We start from the raw sequence: 26,999 nt of genomic DNA on the forward strand, positions 1-26,999 counted from the left end.
CTTCACTACATAATTTTGACACCTTATACACAAAATAGGGAAATTTAGTTCTTAAGAGAGGAACAGTTATTTATGCTGAAGAGTGTGCAATTTAAAATACAAACCCCTCTTCTCTAGTAAATCGTGGTGTGTCCCTTTTTCTGCCACCTTTCCGCCATCTATGACGCATATCAAGTCCGCGTCCTGAATCGTGCTCAATCTGTGAGCAATGGTGATGCAAGTTCTTCCTTGTTTTGCGTTGTCCAGTGCTTCCTGAACAACCTACAAAGCCAGCGAAAAATGTTTCACCCTGAAGGTTTGTAAACGTTTTCTACCTTTTCGCTTTCGGTGTCGAGAGCGGATGTTGCCTCGTCTAACAGCAAAACTTTAGGATTCCTCACCAGGGCTCTGGCAATTGCTATCCTCTGTTTCTGGCCTCCTGATAATTGAGTTCCTTTTTCCCCTAGTTTGGTGTTATAACCCTAAAAACAAATCTTTAGATTTTTCATAACAGATAATAGAGACTTACTAATGGCAGTGATGAAATGAAGTTGTGAATATTTGCTTTCTTGGCGGCTTCGATGATTTCGCCTTCATCAATTTCCCTGGAGTTGTCACCGTAAGCTATATTGTCTCCTATAGTTTTGCTAAATAAATTCGGTTCCTGAGATACGATGCCCAAATGGGACCGTAAAGAGGAGAGCGTAATTTTTTTGAGGTCGTCGCCGTCCAAAGAGACTTTTCCAGAGGTCGGATCGTAAAACCTTTCCAATAGCTGGACGATAGTAGATTTGCCACAGCCGCTAGATCCTACCAGGGCTACTGTTTTGCCTTGGAGAACATTTAATTCTAACCCATTCAAAATGGTTGCGTCCTCTCTTGTCGGGTATGAGAAGGATATGTTGGAATACTCGACATTGCCATTAGCCTACATTGAAATTGGGGATGTTACTAAAGGATTTTGCTATTTTTTACGAAATATTCTTGATATCCTTTCAATTTTAAAGACACTATGTTTTCCCTCCTTGAAATTTTATTATGTATTAGCTTTTATTTACTTGAACATAAACATGTTTACTACATCTCTGAGAAGTTTTTAGTGACCATTTTGAATCAGATACGTTAAATTTTTCTCGGAACACTCACCGAAGTTTTGTCTACGGCCTCGGGATTGTCTTTTATTTTTGGAACGCGGTTAAGGAGATTCATGATGTTTTTGGCAGCTCTGAGTCCTTTGTCCATATTGGGCGTAAATGCCAACGAATTAGCGATGGAATTGGTACCCATTATCAAGGCCTGGCATACTCTAATAGATGAATAAATTTATAATGTAGATAGCGCTCCCGTTGGAAAGTGGCATTGCTTTTGTAAACTTACTTATACACGTCGCCATACTCCACTTCTTTGCCTTTAATTAAATACCCTCCATAGTACATACAAGTAGCGTACGCGAAGAAAGATAACCCTTTGGATAATCCAAGAATGAATGCTCGTCCGTGCGTACCTTTGATACTTCTTTTGATATGCGGAAGCAGTTCCTCTACATAGATCTGATAAAACACCTCCTCGCACCCAAGGGAGGCCACTGTTCGAATGTTCCCCACCGCCTCTACAGCAACCTTCACAAATAAGAAGTACATAGGCTGTAGAAATTATAGATTCACGTGTACAAATTTAAAAAAAGGTAGCGAGGAATTAAAGATACTTTCTCAGTTGTAAGAATTTTCATTGATGTAAAACAACGCCGTCTGCAAAAAAATACACAGATATTTCATACACGTATAGCTGCTAGCACCCCGAAGAATCCAAAACATTTTGCGGTTCCTTTACCTTAGTCGACTTCTGCAAAGAGATGCGGTATTCCTCGTTCTCTCCGAATGACATTTGCCGTTGAAGAAACATAGCGCCTATCATTACCGGGAAGAAACCCAGCGCCACAAGACCCAATTTCCATTGGTAGTACACAGACAAAACCACGGCGAGTACGAGGCCGGTCATTGAATTCATGATGGAGGAAACCCGTAACCCAGTGGCCTGAAAACAGCATATCATTACACCATGTTCGGTTGAGAGGACGACGTACCCCTTGAACATGAGCTGCTTCACCGGAAAGCTGAGCGCAGAGCGCACCAACTCCGTTTGTTTTGCGATCAAAGTAACCCATTTCTTGACGCAGCATGGCTTCGAACATCTGACTTCTAAGTCTTAGCGTAAGCTTTTGACCCGCTACTCCGAACATGTACATCTGAAACGTATCCTAGCATTTAACTTCCATTACGCTAGAGACATGTTACGAAACTTACTTGTAAAAATGTGGAAACGGCTGCCAAGCCACCGGCGCCGACGAAATAAAGGCAGTATTTATTTGTTTCTGATCTCACGTAGTCTGCGTCCGTGTTTTCAAGAACCTGGAAAGATAGAGTTACTTAAAGAAATAGTATTAGGCAAATGGTGTTATGATTGAACATAACCAATCTAACTATTACTCACCTGCAGTATGCTACCAAATATAACTGCAAAAATAGGCATCGAACAGCCCATCAAAGCCGCACCTATGCTTCCCACGATCAGATAAAACCATTCAGGAGCGTTCATTTTGACTATAGACCAGATCGATGCTTTTTTTACGAAAATGTCTACATCCTGATCCACATCGGTCAGCTTAAACGACACAATTAGTAATTTGTTTATTTGGCAAAATTTATTTTCACACCTCTTCTTTCACAAGTTTAATGTTGCTGTCCTCGTCTTCAACTTCGGTACTTTCCCGCTGGTAATTTTTTTCTAATAATTCTTCCGACTTGGCTTGGGTGGTTACCAAAGCATGATATTCCCCTTTGAGAGCCATTAGTTCTTCGTGTGTCCCTTGTTCTACCACAGAGCCTTTGGATAGAACTACGATTTTGTTAGCACCTTTTATCGTCGACAATCTGTGAGCGACTATTATGGTCGTACATTGTTTGCTTGCCTAAAATTTTCACAGTCGCCAAATATATACCATTCTACAATGCTGAATTATGCTGTGCGCTATAGAAATTGCACCTCTTTACATTCTAGACAGTTTTTTCATTTTCGCAAAATGAACAGTTTTTCGATAATTTGGGGAGGGGGCATCGAAAACGTTGTTTAACAATGTCTGCTGCAAGAGGGTTGAATAGTAGGTCTACAACAGTGTGATCTTTTTTTTTTGTGGATTTGTGAGGTCATTGGGGTCATATAAGAGTCCCCCGAAGAGATGGAGAATTTTGCAAACCTGCATGGAGCATACATCAGTTACTAGAAACTTTACAGCACTATTAAATATTTATTAATGCATTAAAGTTATTAAATACATTATCCCAATTATTTCCGAAAATTTATAATACCTGTATTCGCTAGGATGAAAGTGTTGCAATTTCTGTGTCACCTGTCTCACCGAGTCCAATGCAGATTGAACTTTCGCTTCGCTGTTGGTGTCTAACGCTGACGTAGCTTCATCCAACAAGAGTAGCGCAGGGTTTCTAACCAAAGCTCTAGCGATTGCTATCCGTTGTTTTTGCCCACCAGATAACTGAGCACCTTAAACGTCACCAATAATTTGTCAAACATTGACTCTTTCAACGATTATAAAATTTCACCTCTTTCACCTACGATGGTTTTATACGCATTGGGAAGCATGTTGATAAAATTATCAGCGTTCGATTTTTTTGCAGCCGCGACGACATCTTCGAAAGTCGCATTTGGGTATCCGTACTTGATGTTCTCCTCGATGGTATTGTCGAAAAGTATCGGCTCTTGACCTACAACCCCAATGAAAGATCTGTACCAAGATAGATCTAGATCTCTGATGTCTACTCCGTCAACAAAAACCTATGACAATATAACAAACTTTGATTCATGATTGATTTTCCGCATTGTGTTCATGTATCTGTTTTGTAAAAGTTATTGTTTTGAAAGATTTACCTTTCCTCCATTCGGGTCGTAAAATCTTTGGATCAATTGTAATACGGTCGATTTTCCGCATCCAGAACTTCCAACGAGGGCGACCGTTTCTCCTGCCGTTATTTCCAAATTAAGTCCTTGCAAGATCTAGTAAAACAAAAACCGTTTTTCATAACACTTTCAAATTAAACTACCACGGGCTTAAATTTAAGGCGATTTAACCATGACAGACATCGGCTAGTTTCGATTGACCACATTGACTTTAGGAATTGATAGTTGCTGTTAAAGAATATAAAAACATAAGTATATTCTTTGGTAACGAATTTAATTTATACATTTATAATAAAACTCACATGATGAAGAAGAAGTCATCTTCATTACTATAATTTTGTCTATGGATTCTGCTTGAGTGTGTCGACTAAATGTAATTTAGAAAAGTAGGGAATTGTTGCATTTGCTTTATTTATAACCCTAATGGGAGAGATCACTTGAATCCCAAATTTTCTGTTTTGAATATTGAAAAATTTTTTGAATTTAAAAAAATGAATAATAAATAAATAAGTAATTAATAGCGAATCTAACAGTGTTGTCATATAATGTTAGTGAAAACAGCCACGTTGAATCGTTCACAATATTTAAGTTCAATACAGGGGTGCTCGAAAATCCAAGAAATTTTCAAAAACAAAAAACTATCGATCCTCGATCATGGGGTATGAACCTGATTTGGATACTTACTGGTACGTCATTTCTTGAAGGATAACTGAAATTGACGTCTGAAAATTTGATGTTTCCCTGAACACCATCGCCCTTTTCGCCGCTGCCCTTCGATAAATTGACCACTGGTTTCGACTCAATGATGTGGAATATCTTACCACCGGCCGATTTGGCAACAGCGAACAATTCGATGAACGGCGCCGCAATAGCAAAGTTTTGACTACCTGTCATGACGCTGAAAAACACCTGAAAATGAAAAATTTCACCAAAATTCGAAACTTGAAGAAGACTTACTCACGGTAACCATATTTCCAGGGGTGTAAACGGGATCGTCCCAGTCCCGTTGGCTGAGCATCAGTTTGATGCCGTACCAAAATGCGAGACCGTAACTGGACAAAATAAAAAACCAATATATTCCGTAGAAGTTGGCCTGTAAAAATGTCTTCTTGTCGCTGCATTTCCTGGCAGTGATAAGTTTGCTGTCGTAGCTAAAACACGAGTGGTTCAGCAATACGGCGTGAGAGATTCCATTGATCATTACCGTTCCTTTTCTTTGTTTTGTCCACCGAATGCGACCACTGTTCGAATAGAGGAAAGCACCTCTTCAGCAACGGCAGCCGCCGCACCATAGGCGTCCAGCTCCTTTTTAGAGAGTTTGGTAATAAACTGAAATGTACATTGCGCTGGTTGATACGTTCTTATGAACTAGTAATGGTGCTATTGAATTAAATGCAATATTAAGTTTTAGTACAAGTTGAAGCAACCCTAAAAAATTTGATTAACTGTCTGTAGAGGTTTCGAAAATATTCACAAAAAACGTCACTTTAACCACCCTTTTATCTTTCAAGTCTTAAAAGTGAGAACGTTGTGTCCACGTATAGAAAATGGCACTCTCCGAAGTCAGTTGAAGTCAAACATAGGTTTTTGATTTTTAAAGTAAAAGGCAATCTGTCAAGTCTTGATTGAATTTTCAGATTTACAAATTTTGTAGTCAAATTACCAGAACCCAAGAACTGAAAAATGAAGAAGATTCAAAATTAAGTTGCAGACTTAGCAACCGTACAAAATTTGATTTAATACTCTTTAGAGATTTCGTATTATAAATGCCACAATTCATAATCCGTTTAAGTCAAAAGTTGATTGTTGATCGAATTCTTCAAGTAATCAACAATAGTGAGATTACATACTAACTCTAGATCAAAATCATATTAGTGATTCTATTTTTTTATATGAAAGCAGAAACAAAACACATTGAAAAATAAACTTACTATTGTACATGATCCTCTTCTTTTTAATATAATTGTTTCGCTTTTTTAAAATTACATGCATCAATTATTCCGAACCAAACGTAAACGGTTGCTTCAAGCGACTTCTAACAAGAGTACAACTTTCATATAGAAATGATTGAGACATTCATTTTTTTTTTACCAAAAATGTAATACAGGGTTGTACAATAAGTCATGAACCTTTCAACGTGAGAAAGCACATACGGGTATCGCCCCCTATAAGTAAGAGGGAAATTAAGAACAGATTCAAATTTATAATTTCAAGAAACCTCGGGCATCGATTTCCGTTTAAACATCGGCTTTATTTCGGAAAGTATGAAAAAAAAACTAAATCTGAAATAAAACTTTGCCACTTGTAAACTAAGTATTCCCTCAGAAATATCAGGCAAACCATGTATAAATAAATATTTTTTAGGAGATTGTCAATTTTATTACTAATATTGATATCTTATCGAATTAAATTGGCCACACTGGTTTTAGTAGCTCACTGATTGTGATCTTTTTCTAAAATGACGCATGTACGTGGAGATGAGTCATTCAATCAAGGTTCTCGAATCCTGGAATAATAATTACCTTTTTTTTTTCTAGTTTAGTAAACAATTTTATTTACAAATTTGAGCATTAGAAAGCGACAACGGTTTAATTTTTTTCCAATTTGAAAAACTGTGGCATAGTCGTAAAAATTGTTAAACAATATTTCAATAAGTCGTCCATCGTTAAACATAAAACCAATCCCACACGAATTGCTGAAAACGATCTAGGGTCTGCACCCTAGATCGTTTTCAGACCCTAGGTTCGGCAACAACATACTTACAAACGATATAATTGCTGTGGAAGTTATTGAAATGGGAAGCGATACCACACAAATCAGAGCCAGTTCCCACCCTTTAACAATGGCGAGGACCAAGGACGATATAAAGCTCCCCTGTAGTGCTAGGAAGAGGGGAATCCTTTCGCCGATTCCCTCTTCGAATTTCGATAAATCGCTACGACAGACTGGGCACTTAAGGGATGAATAGTAATATTACATTGTTATCTTACTCTCCCATCCTGCTAGCAAAATCTCCTGAGGTGTTTACATCATACCACGATATGTCTTTATTCAACAGGCTTTTCAAGTACAGCGATCTTACTTTAAACACCTGCAGATTTTAAAAGTTACGTGAATAACACGAGTAGTGGAATAATAGCTGACCTGTCGGATAGCGGTGTAGTTGAATGTTTCTGACGCGACATACAAAAGAATGAGAGAGGCAACTCCAATGAGAGCATTCTTGTAGGCGAACTCAGCAATCGCATCCATAAACGCGTCAGTTGAGTCTGAACATACTTGCGCGTTGACGGAGCAGTTACGGGCATAATCGATGACGCTCTGAGTGAGTTCTCCGAAGAAAAGTCGGTTGAGTGGATCAACAGCTCCAGAAGCTAGAGCGGCTGCAGTGCCTAGCAGCATCAGAAATCTATCGCCTTTGGTTGAGAACTTGAGCTGAAAACGTTTAGCTTCGTTGTTAATTCAAAAGTAATTTTTTAAATTAGTTCAACTCACCATTTGTATATAGGACGGAGTCTTAATTTTCTCATTTTGCTGTACGAAGGACCTAGGAGGAAATATTTTGGTTTCAATTGGCTGTAATATGGCGCGTCTATAGACAACATTAACAAAGGGTTTTGGGATGTTATATTGAGGATATACTGACCACTTTCAATGCTTAGTTCGGAATTTGTCGAGAACTGTGCCATTTTGAAAGAGATCTTGTTAAAGTCAAATCAAATTATATAATAAAATAAATAAACCGGAGGAACTTATAACCTGTCTTAACAGTTGAAAAAAACTGAAAGCTATGAATCAGCAAGAAACTGTAAAATAAATCGGCAAGGATTTGTAATGCACAATGAAATACAAGTTTATATTTTTGTACTGGAGAACTATAAATCTGGAAACCTTTTAATTAGGTTAAATTGGAGAATAAGAAAAATAACTTGTAATAAATCAATTTTTGCTTTTCGGCACTGGATTTTTGGTATTTATTTTTGTTTGTGTAAAATTTACATTTAAATAATTCAAGATGAAATATATTTTATTATTTTTGAGTAAAGTTATTTGCACAGAACCATTTCATTTGAAAATTTCAAGTTCTGGTTTACTAAAAGTTAAAGCAAGTAGTACTAACTAAAATTAAATAAATTATTTACTTATTTATTGACGCTCCTTTTTTATTTCTATCCTTCTTTCCCATGTTCCCTGTAATAAAAAAAAAAGATACATTAGCTCGAAAATGTTTCGGAATTCTACTTTATCTACTAAATTCTACTATTTCCGTGGCCGTTATCATTTTCCTCACAATTAAGTAAGGAATAAATTTTATTGCTTACCTCAAGAACATACTGAACTGCGTTATATTATTTCAATAAATGGATCATTAGATGATTTAAACCCAAGATACATCGTCATACGCATGGATGGATAATTATTGATAAATTTAGAACAACATCATGATAATGTTGTCTATAAGTGTCTGGTCAGGTGCGTAGTTAAACAAGGTAATAACAAACTAGATGTAATATTTTTAATAAATTGCGATATTCCTCGAAATATGTGGTTAGTGGTTAGTAGCTCAACCGCGCTTGTATCTTATACTCATAATTTTAATGTAAAAAAGGTAACTATTGCTACAATTTTCAATAGGGAAAGGGAAATAATAAATAAAATTCAATTTTATAATTTGGGACATTCATCATTATGTCTAGAAAAATACACATACAAAAATATTTTTCGTCCATTTTCATATTTTAAACTTTATATTTTTGTTCAATGCATTAAAGTCAATAGTGGAAAATTCACTAAAATCACAAATCAACCTAACTAGAAATATCTTATCCGGACTGAATCGTATGGAGCTGATAGTAAAGGCAATTATTTCACTATGAGTTCCTTTTTCAGCGATTCTTCCGCCGTTGAGTACGCAAATGACGTCGGCGTCCTGTATCGTACTTAGACCGTGAACAATAGTGATACAAGTCCTACCTTGTTTTGCATTATACAATGCTTCTTGCACGATCTACGAAACAATCGCAAAAATTTATTTTCATATTCTTCTCTAAATATGAATACACACCTTTTCACTTTCCGTGTCTAGTGCTGACGTAGCTTCGACCAACAGCAAAACTTTGGGATTCCTCACCAAGGTTCTGGCGATTGCTCTTCTATGTTTTTGCCCTCCTGGCAACTGAGTATCTTTTTCTAATAGTTTAGTATTATAACCCTGAAACAAAATATGTATACATTCCATACACCGCCAAACTAAATATATTTTTCAAAAATCTCTTAAGATTTTATAAAAAAAAACACACACTTTAATATGAGCTAATTCTAAATCTTATCTTAAAGTAAACTTTGCAAATATTGAAACGGAAGTTCGATCTCCTGTCTCAAGCGGGAAGAAATATACATTTAATTAACACTACATAAAATGCAAGTAATATCCTACAGATATGCGTATAACTTTTAAACTTTAAATATCCAGCTAGGCTCAATAAACCATAAATAACACATACACTGACACTGAGTGTTCGAAAAATATGCGAAGATATTTGGAGGGCAATTCCTTATTATAAAAAACAAAAAAAAAACATTTTTTATATTAGAGCTTAATAAGAATCTGAATACAACAAATAACATTTCCAAATTTCAACCGAACCTAGTAAAACTGTTTTTTCATACTTTTTTAACAAGAAATCACTTTGTAAAATATGTCACTCTATTTTTCGAACACTTTATACATATGACATACAAATAACTCTAAACTATGTACGATGCAATGTAACGTTGATAAGGCGGTATATTGACTTAATCCTTACAAGTGCATAGCTATGCAATACACGTTTTTTGTTCATTCTTACTCAGTTTATTTAATGCTATTCCCTTACATATGACCGAATAACTTCAATCTGACACAAGAATTTCGCATGTTATTTTCTTCCAGAATTGTAATTGTCTATTAGGGTCTGTTTATTACATTGGTAACTAGTAAGAGAGTTAAAACAAGCGTTTGAAAATAAATGTTGAACATCTTCACCTTCAAGACTAGCAAGGTGTTAAGATTTACTCTCACATTTATAGAATTCTCAATTTTCTATTAGTATTTACGCTGTCCATGTGTTTATATACATGTCAGCAACATTTATGAATTTATCTAGTAAAGAGGGAAGATAATAATGGTCCTAATGTTGATCCTTGAGATACCCCACAGGTTGTAGGAATGGGCTTTGAAAGATTTCTATTTACTTTTACAAGCAAGATAGTTCGAATGCCTAGCAGTAAACTATGATTGAGGCGATCAAAAGAGTTTAAGTCGTATATAGAATAAACAACTGCTTAAAGATATTCTGTATGTTTGCAAACTTTTACAAGTAGGATGCGAATAATAAATATGACTCAATGATTAATACTGTTGAGTTCAAAATTATGTGAATTTCTTTTTAATTTTGTGTATCTTAAACATGCCGGACATTTCAGTCAATGTGACAACAGGGCGTTGTACGCCAAACCGGCAAGGTCTACGTTTCTGCTAGGCTAGTAACAATTTTGTAGCGTTACGGGGTAGACGTTCACGGCATGGGTCGCGACGTCGCCGCAAAGTGAGATACAGTCCATTTATAGAAAAGAAAAATTCAATAAATATTAAGTGATTGAGGAAACGCTTGTATTATTGAAGAAACATAGTGGTCCATCGAACGGGATTGTGATCCATCGAGTGGAGAGTTTTCAATTGCGAGAATTATCGAGTGTTCCGCAAAAGTGAAAAACGAGCAAATTGCGAAGTACAGATTGTTGGATCGTCTGTATTCGCAAAGAAAATTGTGTGAAAATTGTGAGGGAAACGTTTACGAGTCCGTAAACGAACGCCGGCAAGCAAAAAAGCGCAGCTGTGACAAGGCGGAGCGGCGCGGTGCACAAAGCATTGTTTGAAGGTCGTCGTTGCGGTGCCGTGGAGTTTATCGGCGAGCGCGGCGCGGCGTTGGAAATTGCACGTGCGGGCCGTACGATCACGCAGCGTTGCTACGACGCGACGGAGGACGAGACAGTAAGGGCCGGACTTAGAAAAAAAGTCGCCGTTAACCTGTAAGTCGATCCTTTTCAAATCTTTGTTGGATATGTGCAAACTGAAAGCGCATCTTCGGAAAAAGAAGTGTTTATGCAATTGCAATTTAGAACAGAGAAAATAATCGAGTTATTAGATATTTTTGAACAATATCAAAGTGAAATTGAGTCATTATGTTCGGAAACAGATTTAGAGAGCCAATTTAATGAAAGGGCAATTTTCCAAACAGAATTTTACAATATTGTCGCAAAGGCAAAAAATATTTTGGGTGATTTTAATGATACGAACAACAAAAATGAGTGTTTGCAAAATATTACGCATTCGGATTCCAACTCTGTCATTTTTCAGGAAAATTTACGGTCAAATTCTAATGAAACGATGGGTGTACGATTACCTTTAATAAACTTACCAACGTTTGCTGGAAACTACTCAAAGTGGTTGGAATTTAGAGACACGTTTGATAGTTTAATTCACAAGAATAAGTCGATTGGCGACATTCAAAAGTTTCACTATTTGCGTGCATCACTTGAGGCTCCAGCAAAGGAGGTAATTCAGTCATTAGAATTTAGCGCTTTAAATTATGAGATCGCGTGGGACATTTTGTGCAAAAGATATGACAACAAGCGTATTTTGGTGCAGAATCATATTACGGGGATTTACGATATACAGCCCATAAAATATGAATCTTCTTCTAGTTTGAGAAATTTAATTGATAACGTAGACAGGAACTTACGAGCCTTGGAAAATTTGGGAGAACCTGTTAAATTTTGGGACACGTTAATTTTGTATCATTTAGGCACTAAACTTGATCGCGTAACATAAAGGAGTGGGAATCTTTTAAAATAAAAACAGAGATGCCTGAGTTAAAAGATTTTAAGCAATTTCTAAAAAGCCGTGCAGACTTGTTAGAGACCTTGGAAAACAATTCCCGGACAAAATTGAAGGAAAATTTTACCGGGCAAAAACAAAGGGTTTTTGTTGCTGGGGTTGAAAAAAGCAAGTGTGTTATTTGTAAAAGCGGTCATGACATCAGCGAATGTAAGAAATTTTTGGAGCTAACAACCAGCCAGAGAATTGCGCAAATAAAACGAAACAAATTATGCAAACAAGCATTTTAGTTTTAATTGTCAAGGGAAAAAATGTTCGCAGTGTGGTTTAGGGCATAATGTTCTATTACATTTTTATAACCAACGCCAAACTGAACATGGCAGTGTTGAAAGTGCCCCAATTGCTGACGTACAAAAGGCTGTAGAAGCGTCTTCAAAGGAAGGAAGTAAAACCTCTGTGGCGCTATCCAGTAGAAATTGTGGGACTCAAGGTCAGGTGTTACTTTCTACAGCGATTGTCAAAATAAAAGATGTGAGTGGCAATGTGCATCATTGCAAGGTTTTGTTAGATTCAGCTTCAATGAGCAATTTTATCACTGAAAAAATGTGTGACAGACTTCAGTTAAAAACAAAAGATGCGAATGTGTGTGTGGTTGGGATTGGTCAAAACACTGAAAAGATTTCGAAACGGTGTGAAGTAGAAATCAGTTCTCAGAAAGGTGATTTCAAAATTCCTATCAGTTGTTTAATCATTCCAAAAATTAGTGATGAGATTCCTTTGTGTGAAATTGAGTTAGGGCCAATAAATATTCCAGGAAATATTTGTCTAGCAAACAGTGAATTTCATTTGCCTGATGAAGTGGATATGTTAATTGGTGCAGGTGTGTTCTGGAAACTCATAAGAGTAGGAAGAATCGAATTAGGGGAAAACAAACCTGTCTTACAAAACACTTGGTTAGGATGGGTAGTAGCGGGCTACATCAGTGGACAAGGATCTCGAGTCAAACCTAAGAAAACGGTGTGCAACCTAAGTATCGGTACAGAGGTACAAGACCAACTGGCCAAGTTTTGGGAACTAGAAGAGCCAGGTGGAAGTCAAATCGAGGGAATGACACGGGATGAAGTTGATTGTGAAAATTTGTTTATGTCAACAACAAGACGTGATCAGGATGGTCGATTTATTGTTGAAATCCCATTGAAAATGAGTATTGAAAAGTTGGGAGATTCTCGAGAGATGGCATTGAGGAGATTTTACTCTTTGGAGAGGAAATTTGCCAGGGACAAGCAACTACATATAGATTATTGTGAATACATGAGAGAGTATGAACAAGTAGGTCACATGACTCAAGTAAGTGAGGACATCACGAATGAAAGGTGTTATTACTTACCACATCATGCTGTGAAAAATGAAGGAAGTTCTACAACAAGGTTAAGGGTTGTGTATGACGGCTCTGCACAATCAGACTCGGGTGTGTCACTTAACGATTTGCAATTTTCGGGGCCAAGAATTCAAGAGGATATCATTTCAATTTTGTTGAGGTTTAGACAACATGAAGTAGCATTCTGCGCAGATATCGCCAAAATGTACCGACAAGTATGGGTTAGGGAAGATCAACGCTATTTACAAAGGATACTGTGGAGAGAAAATCCAGCAGAAGAAGTCAAGGTCTACAATTTAAACACGGTGACGTTTGGATTAACCTCAAGTCCATTTTTAGCGGTAAGGTGTTTGCAAGAACTGGCAAAAAATTGCGAACAAACGCAGATTTCAAAGGTAATTGGCAAGGATTTCTACGTTGACGATTTGATATCAGGGGCCTCGTCGATTCAAGAGGCACTTCAGATATTGTAAGGGTGTTTGTGAGGTTTTAAAATCTGGTGGGTTTTAGCTCAGAAAGTTCAGTTCGAACAAGAAAGAGTTCTTGGAACAATTTGGAGTAAGGCCCAAGGCAGAATTACAAACTCTTAATCTAGGAGAGCATCAACACAAAACTTTGGGATTGTATTGGGACTGTCAGGCAAATATCTTTACCTACAGGGTGAGGGAATTTACAAGTAATTCAAGTACCACAAAACGGAAGATTCTGTCAGAAATTGCCCAGCTGTTCGATCCACTTGGGTTAGTCATTCCCAAAATTATTTTACAAAGATTGTGGATTCTCAAGTTGGATTGGGACGATGAAGTACCGACCAATATTGCCCAAGAGTGGAAACAATTTAAGCAAGAAATGGTGAAATTAAATATGCTGCATATTCCAAGACATGTAGGTAGCAACAATTCAGAGGACATCGAACTTCATGGATTTTGTGATGCTGCACAAGAAGCGTTTGGAGCATGTGTCTATGTCAGAATTGTCACGAAGGATGGAAGTGTAGTCGTTCGCTTATTGTGTGCAAAAAGTAAAGTTGCCCCGATAAAGGCACTAACTATACCGAAATTGGAATTGTCAGGTGTATTATTACTTTCAAGGTTGATAAAAGAAGTACAAACTTCCATGACGTTAAATTTCAGGAAACTGTTTTTGTGGAGCGATTCTACAGTAACATTAAATTGGATAAAATCACCAGCAAATCAATTCCAAGCGTTTGTCGCAAATAGAGTATCTCAAATTCAGTCTATGACGGATCAAGACAATTGGCATTATGTGCGGTCAGAAGAAAACCCCGCAGACTTAGTATCCCGGGGACTTTTTCCTTCCAAGTTGTGTGGAAATAAATTGTGGTTTGAAGGTCCACAATGGTTGTCACAAGATTTCTTTCCAAATCAGGGTGTTAATGTACCTTTAGAGGAACTTCCAGAAAGGAGGAAGCGAGTAAAAGCCTTTTTGAATACAGAGAAGAATAGTCTAGAGATTTTTTCCAGATATTCCAGTTGGACAAAATTGAAACGTGTATTTGCATATTGCTTAAGGTTTACGGCACGTTGCAGAAAATTGGATAGTCACGAATCAAAGAATTTGACAGTGAAGGAACTCCAAGAGTCTGAAAAAATGTTAATAAAGTTCTCACAAGATGAATGTTTCGAAAATGAGCAGAAAATCTTGGAGACCGGTGAGAAGAAAAAAAAGGGTTGGTTGTCAAATTTAAATCCGTTTCTAGACGCCGACGAATTAATCAGAGTAGGCGGAAAACTAGCGCTTACAGAATTTAAATATGACAAAAACTTCCCAATTGTGTTAGACCCAAACCATCCATGTACAAAATTGATTGTTAAGGCAGAACATTTGAGACTACTGCATGCAGGCCCTCAATTAGTGCTCAGTTCATTAAGGGAAATTTATTGGCCACTAAAGGGCAGAAATGTTGTGAGAAAGATGGTGCATGAATGTGTTGTGTGTTCGAAGGTTCAACCTAGGTCCTTTGAAATACAGATGGGAAACCTACCTAAGGCACGAGTGATCCCACAATTTCCATTCAATACCACAGGGGTTGATTATACAGGGCCGTTCAATTTTAAAATAGCTTTGGGACGGGGCACGCGTTTGTACAAGGGGTATGTTTGTTTATTTATTTGTTTTTGCACACGTGCAATACATTTAGAGGCTGTAACAAGTCTGTCTACGCAAGCATTTGTTGCAACTTTCAGGAGATTCGTGTCTAGGAGGGGCAAACCAGAAAAAATGTTTTCAGACAATGGTAAAAATTTTGTGGGTGCTCAGACAGAACTGAGAGAGTTGGGAAAATTTTTGCGTAATAATCATATCAGTTTAAAGACATTGATTGCGACAGAAGGTGTTAATTGGTCTTTTATTCCGGCATATTCGCCTCATTTTGGGGGTTTATGGGAGTCAGGGGTAAAAAGTGTAAAATACCATTTAAAAAGAGCTTTGTTGTGTCAAATAGAGGCCATTTTAATTTCACGTCCTCTCAGTCCAATGTCCTCTGATCCTTCTGACTTGGACGTTTTAACCCCATCCCATTTCCTGATCGGAAGAAGGGCAACCTCATTACCGGACCCACGATTGCTCGAGCAACCTGAAAATATGCTTGCTAGCTATCAACGTATTCAACAATACCAACAAGGTTTTTGGTCTCGTTGGTCACTGGAATACATCGCTGAACTTCAGAGGCGCGTCAAATGGAAGGCTGGCGGGGACACTCTGCAGGAAGGGACATTGATGCTCGTGAAAGAAGAAAATGTGCCTCCCTTGTGTTGGAAAATGGGACGCATCGTTCAGTTATACCCAGGAAAGGACAACATTAGTCGGGTGGCTGATGTAAAAACGAGTGAAGGTGTCATCAAACGTTCATTCGCAAAATTGTGTCCATTGTTTCACGAAAGTGGGTGAGAAAAAAACTCAGTTCAAGTGGTTTCAAAGGTTGTCTAAGACAAATTGATTTTCAAGAAATGTTTGTTTTGTTGTTTTTTTTTTGAAAGAGGGTTCTTTCAAGGCTGGGGGTATGTTGAGTTCAAAATTATGTGAATTGCTTTTTAATTTTGTGTATCTTAAACATGCCGGACATTTCAGTCAATGTGACAACAGGGCGTTGTACGCCAAACCGGCAACGTCTACGTTTCTGCTAGGCTAGTAACAATTTTGTAGCGTTACGGGGTAGACGTTCACGGCATGGGTCGCGACGTCGCCGCAAAGTGAGATACAGTCCATTTATAGAAAAGAAAAATTCAATAAATATTAAGTGATTGAGGAAACGCTTGTATTATTGAAAAAACAAATACATTTATTTCTCTTATATCTTCACTACATAACATAACATTCACTACATTATACACAAAATAAGTTCTAATAAAAATTCCGTGGTCCAGAGGACCAGCTATTTATGCTGAAGAGTGTGCAACTTGAAATATAAACCCCTCTTCTCTAGTAAATCGTGGTGTGTCCCTTTTTCTGCCACCTTTCCGCCATCTATGACGCATATCAAGTCCGCGTCCTGAATCGTGCTCAATCTGTGAGCAATGGTGATGCAAGTTCTTCCTTGTTTTGCGTTGTCCAGTGCTTCCTGAACAACCTACAAAGCCAGCGAAAAATGTCTCACCCTGAATATTGTAAACGTTTTCTACCTTTTCGCTTTCAGTGTCGAGAGCGGAGGTTGCCTCGTCTAACAGCAAAACTTTAGGATTCCTCACCAAGGCTCTGGCAATTGCTATCCTCTGTTTCTGGCCTCCTGATAATTGAGTTCCTTTTTCCCCTAGTTTGGTGTTATAACCCTAAAAACAAATTGTTAGATTTTTCGTAACAGACAATAGAAACTTACTAATGGCAGTGATGAAATGAAGTTGTGAATATTTGCTTTCTTGGCGGCATCGATGATTTCGTCTTCACCAACTTCTCTGGAGTTGTCGCCGTAAGCTATATTGTCGCCTATAGTTTTGCAAAACAAATTCGGTTCCTGAGATACGATGCCCATACCGTAAAGAGGAGAGCGTCATTTTTTTGAGGTCGTCGCCGTCCAAAGAAACTTTTCCAGAGGTTGGATCGTAAAACCTCTCCAATAGCTGGACGATAGTAGATTTACCACAGCCGCTAGATCCTGCCAGGGCTACTGTTTTACCTTGGGGAACATTTAAGTCTAACCCATTCAATATGGTTGCGTCTTCTCTTGTCGGGTATGAGAAGGATACGTTGGAATACTAGACATTGCCATTAGCCTACAATGAAATTGGGAATGTTACTAAATGTTCTTGATTTCAATTTTAAAGACACTATGTTTTCCCTCCTTGAAATTGTATTATGTATTATCTTTTATTTAGTTAAAGAGAACAATCCCGTTACTTGAACAGAAACATGTTTACTACATCTCTGAGAAATTTTTATTTATCGTTTTGAATCAGATACGTTAATTTCTTCTCGAAACACTCACCAAAGTTTTGTCTACGGCCTCTGGATTGTCTCTTATTTTTGGAACGCGGTTAAGGAGATTCATGATGTTTTTGGAAGCTCTGAGTCCCTTGTCCATATTGGGCGTAAATGCCAACGAATTGGCGATGGAATTGGTACCCATTATCAACGCCTGGCATACTCTAATAGACGAATAATTTTAGAATGTAAATAACGCTCCCGTGGGAAATTGGCATTGCTTTTGTAAACTTACTTATACACGTCGCCATACTCCACTTCGTTGTCTTTAATTAAATACCCTCCATAGTACATACAAGTCGCGTACGCGAAGAAAGATAGCCCTTGGGACAATCCAAGAATTAATGCTCGTCCGTGCGTACCTTTGATACTTCTCTTGATGTGCGGAAGCAGTTCCGCCACATAGATCTGATAAAACACCTCCTCGCATCCAAGGGAGGCCACAGTTCGAATGTTCCCCACCGCTTCTACAGCAACCTTCACAAATAAGAAGCACATAGGCTGTAGAAATTATAGATTCACGTGTACAAATTTCAAAAAAGGGAGCGAGGAATTAAAGATACATGCTCAATTCTAAGAATTTTCATTGATGTAAGACAACGCTGTCTGCAAAAAAATACATAGATATTTCATACACCCCGAAGAATCCAAAATCAACATTTTGCGGTTTCTTTACCTTAGTCGACTTCTGCAAAGAGATGCGGTATTCCTCGTTCTCGCCGAATGCCATTTGCCGTTGAAGAAATATGCCGCCTATCATTACCGGGAAAAAACCCAGCGCTACCAGACCCAATTTCCATTGGTAGTACACAGACAAAACCACGGCGAGTACAAGGCCGGTCATTGAATTCATGATGGAGGAAACCCGTACCCCAGTGGCCTGAAAACAGCATATCATTACACCATGTTCGGTTGAGAGGACGACGTACCCCTTGAACATGAGCTGCTTCACCGGAAAGCTGAGCGCAGAGCGCACCAACTCCGTTTGTTTTGCGATCAAAGTAACCCATTTCTTGACGCAGCATGGCTTCGAACATCTGACTTCGAAGTCTTAGCGTAAGCTTTTCACCCGCCACTCCGAACATGTATACCTCAAACGTATCGCCACATTTAATTTCCACTAGTCTGGAGATATGTTACGTACTTGTAAAAATGTGGAAATGGCTGCCAAGCCACCGGCTCCGACAAAATAGAGGCAGTATTTATTTGTTTCTGATCTCACGTAGTCTGCGTCCGTGTTTTCAAGAACCTGGAAAGATAGAGTTACTTAAAGAAATAGTATTAGGCAAATGGTGTTATGATTGAACATAACCAATCTAAATATTACCCACCTGCAGTATGCTACCAAATATAACTGCAAAAATAGGCATCGAACAGCCCATCAAAGCCGCACCTATGCTTCCCACGATCAGATAAAACCATTCAGGAGCGTTCATTTTGACTATAGACCAGATCGATGCTTTTTTTACGAAAATGTCTACATCCTGATCCACATCGGTCAGCTTAAACGACACAATTAGTAATTTGTTTATTTGGCAAAATTTATTTTCACACCTCTTCTTTCACAAGTTTAATGTTGCTGTCCTCGTCTTCAACTTCGGTACTTTCCCGCTGGTAATTTTTTTCTAATAATTCTTCCGACTTGGCTTGGGTGGTTACCAAAGCATGATATTCCCCTTTGAGAGCCATTAGTTCTTCGTGTGTCCCTTGTTCTACCACAGAGCCTTTGGATAGAACTACGATTTTGTTAGCACCTTTTATCGTCGACAATCTGTGAGCGACTATTATGGTTGTACATTGTTTTCTTGCCTAAAATTTTCACAGTCGGCGAATATATTCCAATCTAGAATGCTCAATTATGCTGTGTGTTATAGAAATTGCAACTCCTTACAAATAGCTAGACTGTTTTTTCATTTCCCAAAATTGAACCGTTTTTTTTTTTCGATAATGTGCCGAAGTATTGAAGATATTGTATGACAATGCCTGTTGTAAGAAAGTTGGATGGTAGGTTTACGACAGGGTGACGTGTGACGTTTCTGTTTGTAAATTTGTAAGATCATAGATGAGTCCCCCGAAGAAATGGAAAATTTCGCAAAGATTGCATGGAGCCTACGTACTAACCAACCTGTCGCCAGTCCTTCAGTAATTAAAAGATCCATTGTTTGAGCAAGACAGTTACTAGAAACTTCACAGCACTATTGAATATTTATGAACGCATTAAAATTGTTAAATACATTAGCCCAACTACTTCCGAAAATTTGAATTACATATATTTGCTTGGATGGGCGTGTTGCCATTTCTGTGTTCATAGTATATTTCATTCTCTCACCGAATCCAATGCAGATTGAACTTTCGCTTCGCTGTTGGTGTCTAACGCTGACGTAGCTTCATCCAACAAGAGTAGCGAAGGGTTTTTAACCAAAGCTCTAGCGATTGCTATACGTTGTTTTTGCCCCCCAGATAACTGAGCACCTAAAACGTCACCAATAATTTGTCAAACGTTGACTCTTTCAACGATTATAAAATTTCACCTCTTTCACCTACGATGGTTTTATACGCATTGGGAAGCATGTTGATAAAATTATCAGCGTTCGATTTTTTTGCAGCCGCGACGACATCTTCGAAAGTCGCATTGGGGTATCCGTACTTGATGTTCTCCTCGATGGTAGTTTCGAAAAGTATCGGCTCTTGACCTACAACCCCAATGAAAGATCTGTACCAAGATAGATCTAGATCTCTGATGTCTACTCCGTCAACAAAAACCTATGACATATAACAAACTGTGATTTATGATTGATTTTCCGCATGCTGTTCATGTATCTGTTTTATAGAAGTTACCGCAAAGATTTACCTTTCCCCCATTCGGATCGCAAAACCTTTGAATTAATTGCAATACCGTCGATTTTCCGCATCCAGAACTCCCAACGAGGGCGACCGTTTCTCCTGCCGTTATGTCCAAATTAAATCCTTGGAAGATCTAGTAAATCAAAAAACGTTTTTCATAATACCTAAATTACCTCAAATGTACTATGCTCCCTGACAGATATCGGCTAGTTTCGAAATGACTACATCGCCTTAGGAATTTATCGGGGGGAACGCTTGATGCGGTTAACACTCACACTCACACACTCTAATCAGGGCTTAAAACTAAATCCGAATAAATTCGCTTAAATATACTTTAGTATGACATTGAACTTCCTGCTTTTAAAGAATATAACAACTTAAGTACATTCTTTTGTAACCAAGTTAAGTTCCAAACGCGAGTATCAAAAGTTCTCCACAACGTTTATAATATTATAAACAATATCTATAAAAGTAAAGCAATTCTCAACTGTAAGTTATTAAAAATCACATGATGAAGAACTACTTCTGAGTCATATTAATTACTGTAATTTTGTCGATTTTTCAAAACAAAAAACTATCCATCATCGATCATGGGGTATGTACCTGTTTTGGATACTTACTGGTACGTCATTTCTTGAAGGATAACTGAAACTGACGTCTGAAAATTTGATGTATCCCCGAACGCCATCAGGCTTTTCGCCGTAGCCTTTCGATAAATTGACTACTGGTTTCGACTCAATAATGTGAAATATCTTTCCACCGGCCGATTTGGCAACAGCGAACAATTCGATGAAAGGCGCCGCAATCGCAAAGTTTTGACTGCCAGTCATGACGCTGAAAAATACCTAAAAACGAAAAATTTTGGGCAAAATTCGAAACTTGGCGAAAACTTACTCACGGTAACCATATTTCCAGGGGTGTAAACGGGATCCTTCCAATCCTGTTGGTTGAGCATCAGTTTAATGCCGTACCAAAATGCGAGACCGTAACTGGACAAAATAAAAAACCAATATATTCCGTAGGAGCTGGCCTGTAAAAATGTCTTCTTGTCGCTGCATTTCCTGGCAGTGATAAGTTTGCTGTCGTAGCTAAAACACGAGTGGTTCAGCAATACGGCGTGAGAGATTCCATTGATCATTACCGTTCCTTTTCTTTGTTTTGTCCACCGAATGCGACGACTGTTCTGATGGAGGAAAGCACTTCTTCAGCAACGGCAGCCGCCGCACCATAGGCGTCCAGCTCCTTTTTGGAGAGTTTCGTAATAAACTGAAATGCACATTGCGCTGTTTAGAGATGTAGAGATATTTCAATGCTCCTATGAATCTTCTAGGCCTTACTGCAAAGTTGCCAGCACTCAAAAACCGAGGAATAAAGAAAATCCAATAATATGTTTCAGTACAAGTTTTAGCAACACTAAAAAAAAATGATTAATTGTCTGTAGAGTTTTCGAAAATATTTACAAAAAAAGCCATTTTAACCACCCTTTATCTTTCACGTCTAAAAGATGACCACGCTGTGTCCACTTATAGAAAAGTCAAAAATAGATTTTTGATCAAACTCTTAAAGTAATAGGCAATCAGTCAAGTCTTGATTGAATTTTAAGATTTACAAATTTTGAAGTCCAGTTACCAGAACTCAAGAACTGAAAAATGAAGGTTCAATATTAAGTTTCAGTACAAGATTTAGCAACCGTACAAAATTTGATTTAGTCGTCTTTAGAGATGCCACCATCCATGATCTGTTTAAGTCATAAGTTGATTATTGATCCAATTCTTCAAGTAATCAACAATACTGAGATTATATACTTGTCAACTCTATATCAAAATTATGCTATGGTTTATATATTTTTTTATATGACAATAGAAACAAAACACTAATAAACTTGCTATCCTACATGAACCTGTTCTTCTTAATATGATCATCTAATATTTATAGTGAGATGCAGGATCGTTCCATCAGATCAAAGAATGTAATCCTGGACAGTGTACCGGAGAGTATGGCTGATGACTCAAAACTCTGTGTTGAGCGGGATAAGCAACATATATCTAAAATTCTTTCCGCAACTCGGGTGAATTGTTCAACATTTAAGGCTTTTCGACTTTGCAGACGTAACAACAGGGGCCCCAGGCCGTTGAAGGTTGTCTTATTTAATGCATCACTTGTCTCTGTTTGCCTTGCAAACCGTAAAATCCTGAATGATAGTGTTATAAAGGTTAGAGAGGACTTAACGCCACTACGGAGGGATCACCAAAGAACGCACATGAGGAGCTTGCCGCACATTCTGTTGGCGAGCCAGGTTTACACGTTCAGTATGTTAATGGGGTACTGAACGTGATCTAGCAGAAGACGACGGGGGAGACCGTCATCGCAGTTCGTAGACAGTTAAAGGCACACATGGTTCATGTTAGCTGTTCTGTTTTCGAATATATTTTTGTGCATGTTTCGTTCGGAGTGAAAAAATTTATTCTTGGTGCAGTTTATATTCCTCCCTCGTCACCTACTTCACTGTATGAGGAGTTTACTTCCTCTATTTCAGACCTCTAGGTTGAATACGCAGATTGTGATGTCTTGATTGGTGGTGGTTTGTGTGTGGTGAGTATGGAGTATATCTCGTCGGCACATCTGCTTTGTGCCTGTTGTAGTTACCATAATTTAGGTCAAGCTAACTGTATCCCTAATAAATTTGGTCAATTTTTAGATCTGATATTTATGAGTTTGCCTGTAGCTCAGGTTTGTTTCGCATCCGAGAACATATTGGATGTTACAAAGTACCATATGGCTTATGAGATTATGTTGCCTATTGATTGTGATATTGGTGTAAAGTATGATGTCTTTTATTATGATTTTAGAAATTGTAACTTAGATGCAATGAATTGTTATCTGTCTTGATTACCTTGGGAGGGTGCAGTTGACCCCTGGGATGTTAACAGATGTGGCGATTATTTCTATAGTGTTTTGTATGGTGCGATTGAGATGTTTATTCCTGTTAAGCGATTTAAGTCTTCAAATCTCCCTGCATGGTTGCGTGTGTGAACTCCAGAACTTAATTACTATGAAAAAAACTGCGCACACAAAATACAAGCAAACTAACAACGTTGTTGATTATTTATATTTCTGCGGCTTGAAGGAACAGTGTAAGGCACTGCGTAATGAGTGCTACAGTGCATATATAATGAGAATTAATTAGGATGTCACGTATGACTCAAAATCTTTTTGGAAACATGTAAATAGTTTGCGGCGGTCAAGTACATATCCCGGTAATATGTATTTGGGTGACGAGGTTGCCGACTGTGGTCAGGATATCGTTGGCTTTTTTGCAAAGCACTTTGCTTCTACTTATGAAAAGTGTGAGGGTGTGATTCCTAATTATAGTTTTGACTATAATTTAGACTTCAACCCTATGAGTGATGTGTTTGATAGTATTATGAACTTACAGACTGGATTTTCCCGTGGGCCTGACGGGACTCCATCAGTCTTGATTAAGAATTGCGTGTGTAAATAGGCCACTAAAGAATATATTTATTCTGCCCTTGTCTTCAGAATTTTTCCTGACTTTTAGAAGGTTAGATATTTGGTACCGATTCACAAGAGTGGTGACAAGAGCGATGTCGCTAATTATAGAGGCGTTTGCATGTAGTCGGTGGTTCCTAAACTGCTAGATAAGTTATTTTGTGAGAGACTTTCGTAGCATTGTAGGTGAATTCTGGCTGATCAACAGCATGGATTTGTGCAGGGTAGATCTACTGTAACAAATTTACTCATCTACCAACAATTTTTATTGAACGCCTTTGAGGAGTTTGGTCATTTGGATTGTCTCTACACTGATTTCTGGAAGGCGTTTGATCGAGTGGGTCATGTGCATCTTGTCTCTAAGCTTAGAGTTATGGGAGTGGGAGATGGGCTGGTTCAGTGGATTCAGTGTTTTCTGTCTGGTCGTACTCAGTTGGTTCGTATTAATAATTATGTCTCAGGTAAAGTTGATATTTTTTCGGCGGTCCCCCAAAGTTCTCACACTGGACCCATCCTTTTTAACTTGTTTATAAGTGATATTGTTAGTGTAGTTTCGGAGTGGCAGTGTCTTTTGTTTGCGGATGATTTGAAGATATTCAGGAGGATTGGATCGCGCGAGTGTGCTCTGCTACTTCAGAGGGACGTGCACAGTAATTGCATGTGGTCTAAGATTAATAGTCATGCGTTCAATTTAAAAAAAGGCTGTAGTATTAGTTTTAGTTGTTCGTTGAGTATGGTGCACAACCGATATAGCATTGATAGAGTCGAGATCGAGGCCGTCACTAACATTAAAGACTTGGGTGTTTGCTTCTATTCTAAACTAAGTTTTGTGACACATTTTGCGGAAGTGGTAAACAGGTCTATACAAGTCCTTGGGTTTGTACGCAATAGTGGCTAACTTACTCCACATTGCTTTCAACTCCTTGATATCTCTTTGGTTCGCTCTAGACTGGAGATTCTGAATTGTTGGTATTATTGTCCAGCTCTTTTACATAGCATACTATTTAACGCATATTAGAAAATTTGTGAGAACTCAATGTTCCGCATACCTTACCATCGCGCAAATTATGGAGTTTATTCCCCTTACTAGAATGCTGAAAACGTGCAACTGTTTAAAGCTTGATCCTTTTCTCGGCCTCCTCTCATTTCATTCTGATGTGTTCCGTTTCCACTTAATTCTGTTTATTGTTATTGTTATAATTTGTTCTGGTTTCTGGCTGTTATACTGCTGTATATTTCTCTCTTTGCCTTTAATGTATGTCATGGTTTTGTAAATTGGTTAAACCGTAAATACATAAATAAATAAGTCATGAGACTTTGAAAGTGAGAAAACACATATATGTAGCGCCCTCTATAAGTAAGAGGGAAATTAAGAAGAAATTCAAATTTATCATCTCAAAAAACCTCGGGTACCGATTTTCGTTTAGAAATTGGCGTTATATATAAATATTTTTAAGAGATTGTTAATTGTATTACTAACATTGATACATTATCGAATAAAATTAGCGACACTAGTATTAGTAGCTCACCGAGATCGATGTTTTTCTAAATTGATTAAAATATACCTGGAGATAATGAGTCAGTCAATCAAGATTCTCGAATCTTGGATTACCAGTTATCATTTTTTTATTAATTTAGTAAATAATTTTATTGAATAATTTGGGCTTTACATAGCAACAACCGATTAGAATTTTTTCCAATTTTAAATATTGTGGAATAGTTGTAAGAAAAATCTTCCATCGATAAAGTAGAAAACCAATCTCACCCGAATTGCTCAGGTTCGGCAACAACATACTTACAAACGATATAATTGTTGTGGAAGTTATGGAAATGGGAAGCGATACCACACAAATCAGAGCCAGTTCCCACCCTTTAACAATGGCGAGGACCAAGGACGATATAAAACTCCCCTGTAGTGCTAGGAAGAGAGGAATCTTTTCGCCGATTCCATCTTCGAATTTCGATAAATCGCTACAACAGACTGGGTACTTAAGGGATGCATAGTAATGTACGCTTATTCTCTTACTCTCCCATCCTGCTAGCAAAATCCCCTGAGGTGTTTACATCATACCACGAAATGTCTTTGTTCAATAGACTTTTCAAGTACAGCGATCGTACTTTAAACACCTGAAAAAATTAAAAGTAGTATGAATAACACGATTAGTGGAATAATAGCTGACCTGTCGGATAGCGGCGTAGCTGAATGTTTCTGACGCGACATACAAAAGAATGAGGGATGCAACTCCAACGATAGCGTTCTTGTAGGCGAACTCAGCAATCGCATCCATAAACACGTCAGTTGAGTCTGAACACACTTGCGCGTTGACGGAGCAGTTACGGGCATAATCGATGACGTTCTGAGTGAGTTCTCCGAAGAAAAGTCGGTTGAGTGGATCAACAGCTCCAGAAGCTAGAGCGGCTACGGTTCCCAGGAGCATCAGAAATCTATCGCCTTTGGTCGAGAACTTGAGCTGAAAACGTTTAGCTTCATTGTAAATTCAAAAGTCATTTGTGGTAGCAAGGAGAAAAGATATACGAGCTGATTTTTTAAATTAGTTCAACTTACCATTTGTATATAGGACGGAGACTTAATTTTCTCATTTTGCTGTACGAAGCACCTAGAAAAAAATATTTTGGTTTAATTCACTGTAATATCGCGTGTCTATAGACGACATTAACAAAGGGTTTTGCGATGTTATATTGTGGATGTACTGACCACTTTCAATACTTAGTTTGGAAACTGTTGTGAACAGTGCCATTTTGAAAGAGATTTTGTTTTATTAAAAAAATTAATAAAATAAATAAAACGCGGGAAGAAATAACTTAACTGTTGAAAAAAGAGTGAAAGCTATGAATCAGCAAAAAACTGTAAAATAAATCGGCAAGGATTTGTAATGCACAATGAAATAGAAGTTTGTATATTTATATCTGAGAACTATAAACCTAGAAACATGTAATTAGGTCAAATTGGGAGAGTAAGAATACTAACTTGTTAGAAAG

At 37.8% G+C, this 26,999-nt stretch overlaps 4 protein-coding genes across 4 annotated transcripts; 1 reads left to right on the forward strand and 3 right to left on the reverse strand.

The window, feature by feature from the left end:
• Positions 1-18: 18 nt before the first annotated feature.
• Positions 19-8,350, reverse strand: LOC132698139 (ATP-dependent translocase ABCB1-like). Its single transcript, XM_060664045.1, has 22 exons — positions 8,274-8,350; positions 8,094-8,142; positions 7,447-7,498; positions 7,096-7,386; positions 6,942-7,042; positions 6,715-6,886; positions 5,156-5,280; positions 4,913-5,102; positions 4,636-4,860; positions 3,922-4,047; positions 3,597-3,828; positions 3,395-3,537; positions 2,693-2,947; positions 2,470-2,640; positions 2,283-2,387; positions 2,063-2,224; positions 1,810-2,013; positions 1,357-1,598; positions 1,126-1,285; positions 509-907; positions 315-461; positions 19-261 (listed from the first exon to the last, which is right to left on the reverse strand). The coding sequence occupies exons 2-22, from the start codon at positions 8,135-8,137 to the stop codon at positions 67-69; spliced, it is 3,741 nt and encodes a 1,246-aa protein (XP_060520028.1). The 5' UTR covers positions 8,138-8,142; positions 8,274-8,350; the 3' UTR covers positions 19-66.
• A 4,344-nt stretch (positions 8,351-12,694) lies between these two features.
• Positions 12,695-13,681, forward strand: LOC132698632 (uncharacterized). Its single transcript, XM_060664825.1, has one exon. The coding sequence runs from the start codon at positions 12,695-12,697 to the stop codon at positions 13,679-13,681; it is 987 nt and encodes a 328-aa protein (XP_060520808.1).
• Positions 13,682-16,602: 2,921 nt separating this feature from the next.
• Positions 16,603-17,388, reverse strand: LOC132698633 (phosphatidylcholine translocator ABCB4-like). Its single transcript, XM_060664826.1, has 3 exons — positions 17,044-17,388; positions 16,850-16,996; positions 16,603-16,797 (listed from the first exon to the last, which is right to left on the reverse strand). The coding sequence occupies exons 1-3, from the start codon at positions 17,194-17,196 to the stop codon at positions 16,603-16,605; spliced, it is 495 nt and encodes a 164-aa protein (XP_060520809.1). The 5' UTR covers positions 17,197-17,388.
• LOC132698297 (ATP-dependent translocase ABCB1-like) lies at positions 17,306-26,592 on the reverse strand. Its single transcript, XM_060664288.1, has 18 exons — positions 26,566-26,592; positions 26,180-26,470; positions 26,026-26,126; positions 25,799-25,970; positions 21,631-21,755; positions 21,388-21,577; positions 21,110-21,334; positions 20,497-20,622; positions 20,177-20,408; positions 19,975-20,117; positions 19,200-19,454; positions 18,977-19,147; positions 18,790-18,894; positions 18,575-18,736; positions 18,322-18,525; positions 17,881-18,122; positions 17,650-17,809; positions 17,306-17,437 (listed from the first exon to the last, which is right to left on the reverse strand). The coding sequence occupies exons 1-18, from the start codon at positions 26,566-26,568 to the stop codon at positions 17,420-17,422; spliced, it is 2,925 nt and encodes a 974-aa protein (XP_060520271.1). The 5' UTR covers positions 26,569-26,592; the 3' UTR covers positions 17,306-17,419.
• Between the last annotated feature and the right edge of the window lie 407 nt (positions 26,593-26,999).

This window comes from Cylas formicarius, unplaced genomic scaffold, assembly GCF_029955315.1.
Source record: "Cylas formicarius isolate icCylForm1 unplaced genomic scaffold, icCylForm1.1 PGA_scaffold_2__14_contigs__length_35257938, whole genome shotgun sequence".
Taxonomy (NCBI): Eukaryota; Metazoa; Arthropoda; class Insecta; order Coleoptera; family Brentidae; genus Cylas; species Cylas formicarius.

What these genes read in the sequence shown, in the direction of transcription:
- LOC132698139 (XM_060664045.1), bottom strand. Translation starts at nt 8,137, where the DNA reads ATGGGAAAGAAGGATAGAAATAAAAAAGGAGCGTCAATAAATAA. An exon ending in CCCCTGGAAATATGGTTACC is followed by an intron (nt 4,861 to 4,912) that starts GTGAGTAAGTCT and finishes TTTCATTTTCAG; the next exon opens with GTGTTTTTCAGCGTCATGAC. An exon ending in TATTTGGTAGCATACTGCAG is followed by an intron (nt 2,388 to 2,469) that starts GTGAGTAATAGT and finishes CTATCTTTCCAG; the next exon opens with GTTCTTGAAAACACGGACGC.
- LOC132698632 (XM_060664825.1), top strand. Translation starts at nt 12,695, where the DNA reads ATGTTAATTGGTGCAGGTGTGTTCTGGAAACTCATAAGAGTAGGAAGA.
- LOC132698633 (XM_060664826.1), bottom strand. Translation starts at nt 17,196, where the DNA reads ATGGGCATCGTATCTCAGGAACCGAATTTGTTTTGCAAAACTATAGGC. An exon ending in TCATTTCATCACTGCCATTA is followed by an intron (nt 16,997 to 17,043) that starts GTAAGTTTCTAT and finishes ATTTGTTTTTAG; the next exon opens with GGTTATAACACCAAACTAGG. An exon ending in TCGACACTGAAAGCGAAAAG is followed by an intron (nt 16,798 to 16,849) that starts GTAGAAAACGTT and finishes CTGGCTTTGTAG; the next exon opens with GTTGTTCAGGAAGCACTGGA.
- LOC132698297 (XM_060664288.1), bottom strand. An exon ending in CCACAACAATTATATCGTTT is followed by an intron (nt 21,756 to 25,798) that starts GTAAGTATGTTG and finishes TGTGCATTTCAG; the next exon opens with TTTATTACGAAACTCTCCAA. An exon ending in TTAAACTTGTGAAAGAAGAG is followed by an intron (nt 19,148 to 19,199) that starts GTGTGAAAATAA and finishes GTGTCGTTTAAG; the next exon opens with CTGACCGATGTGGATCAGGA.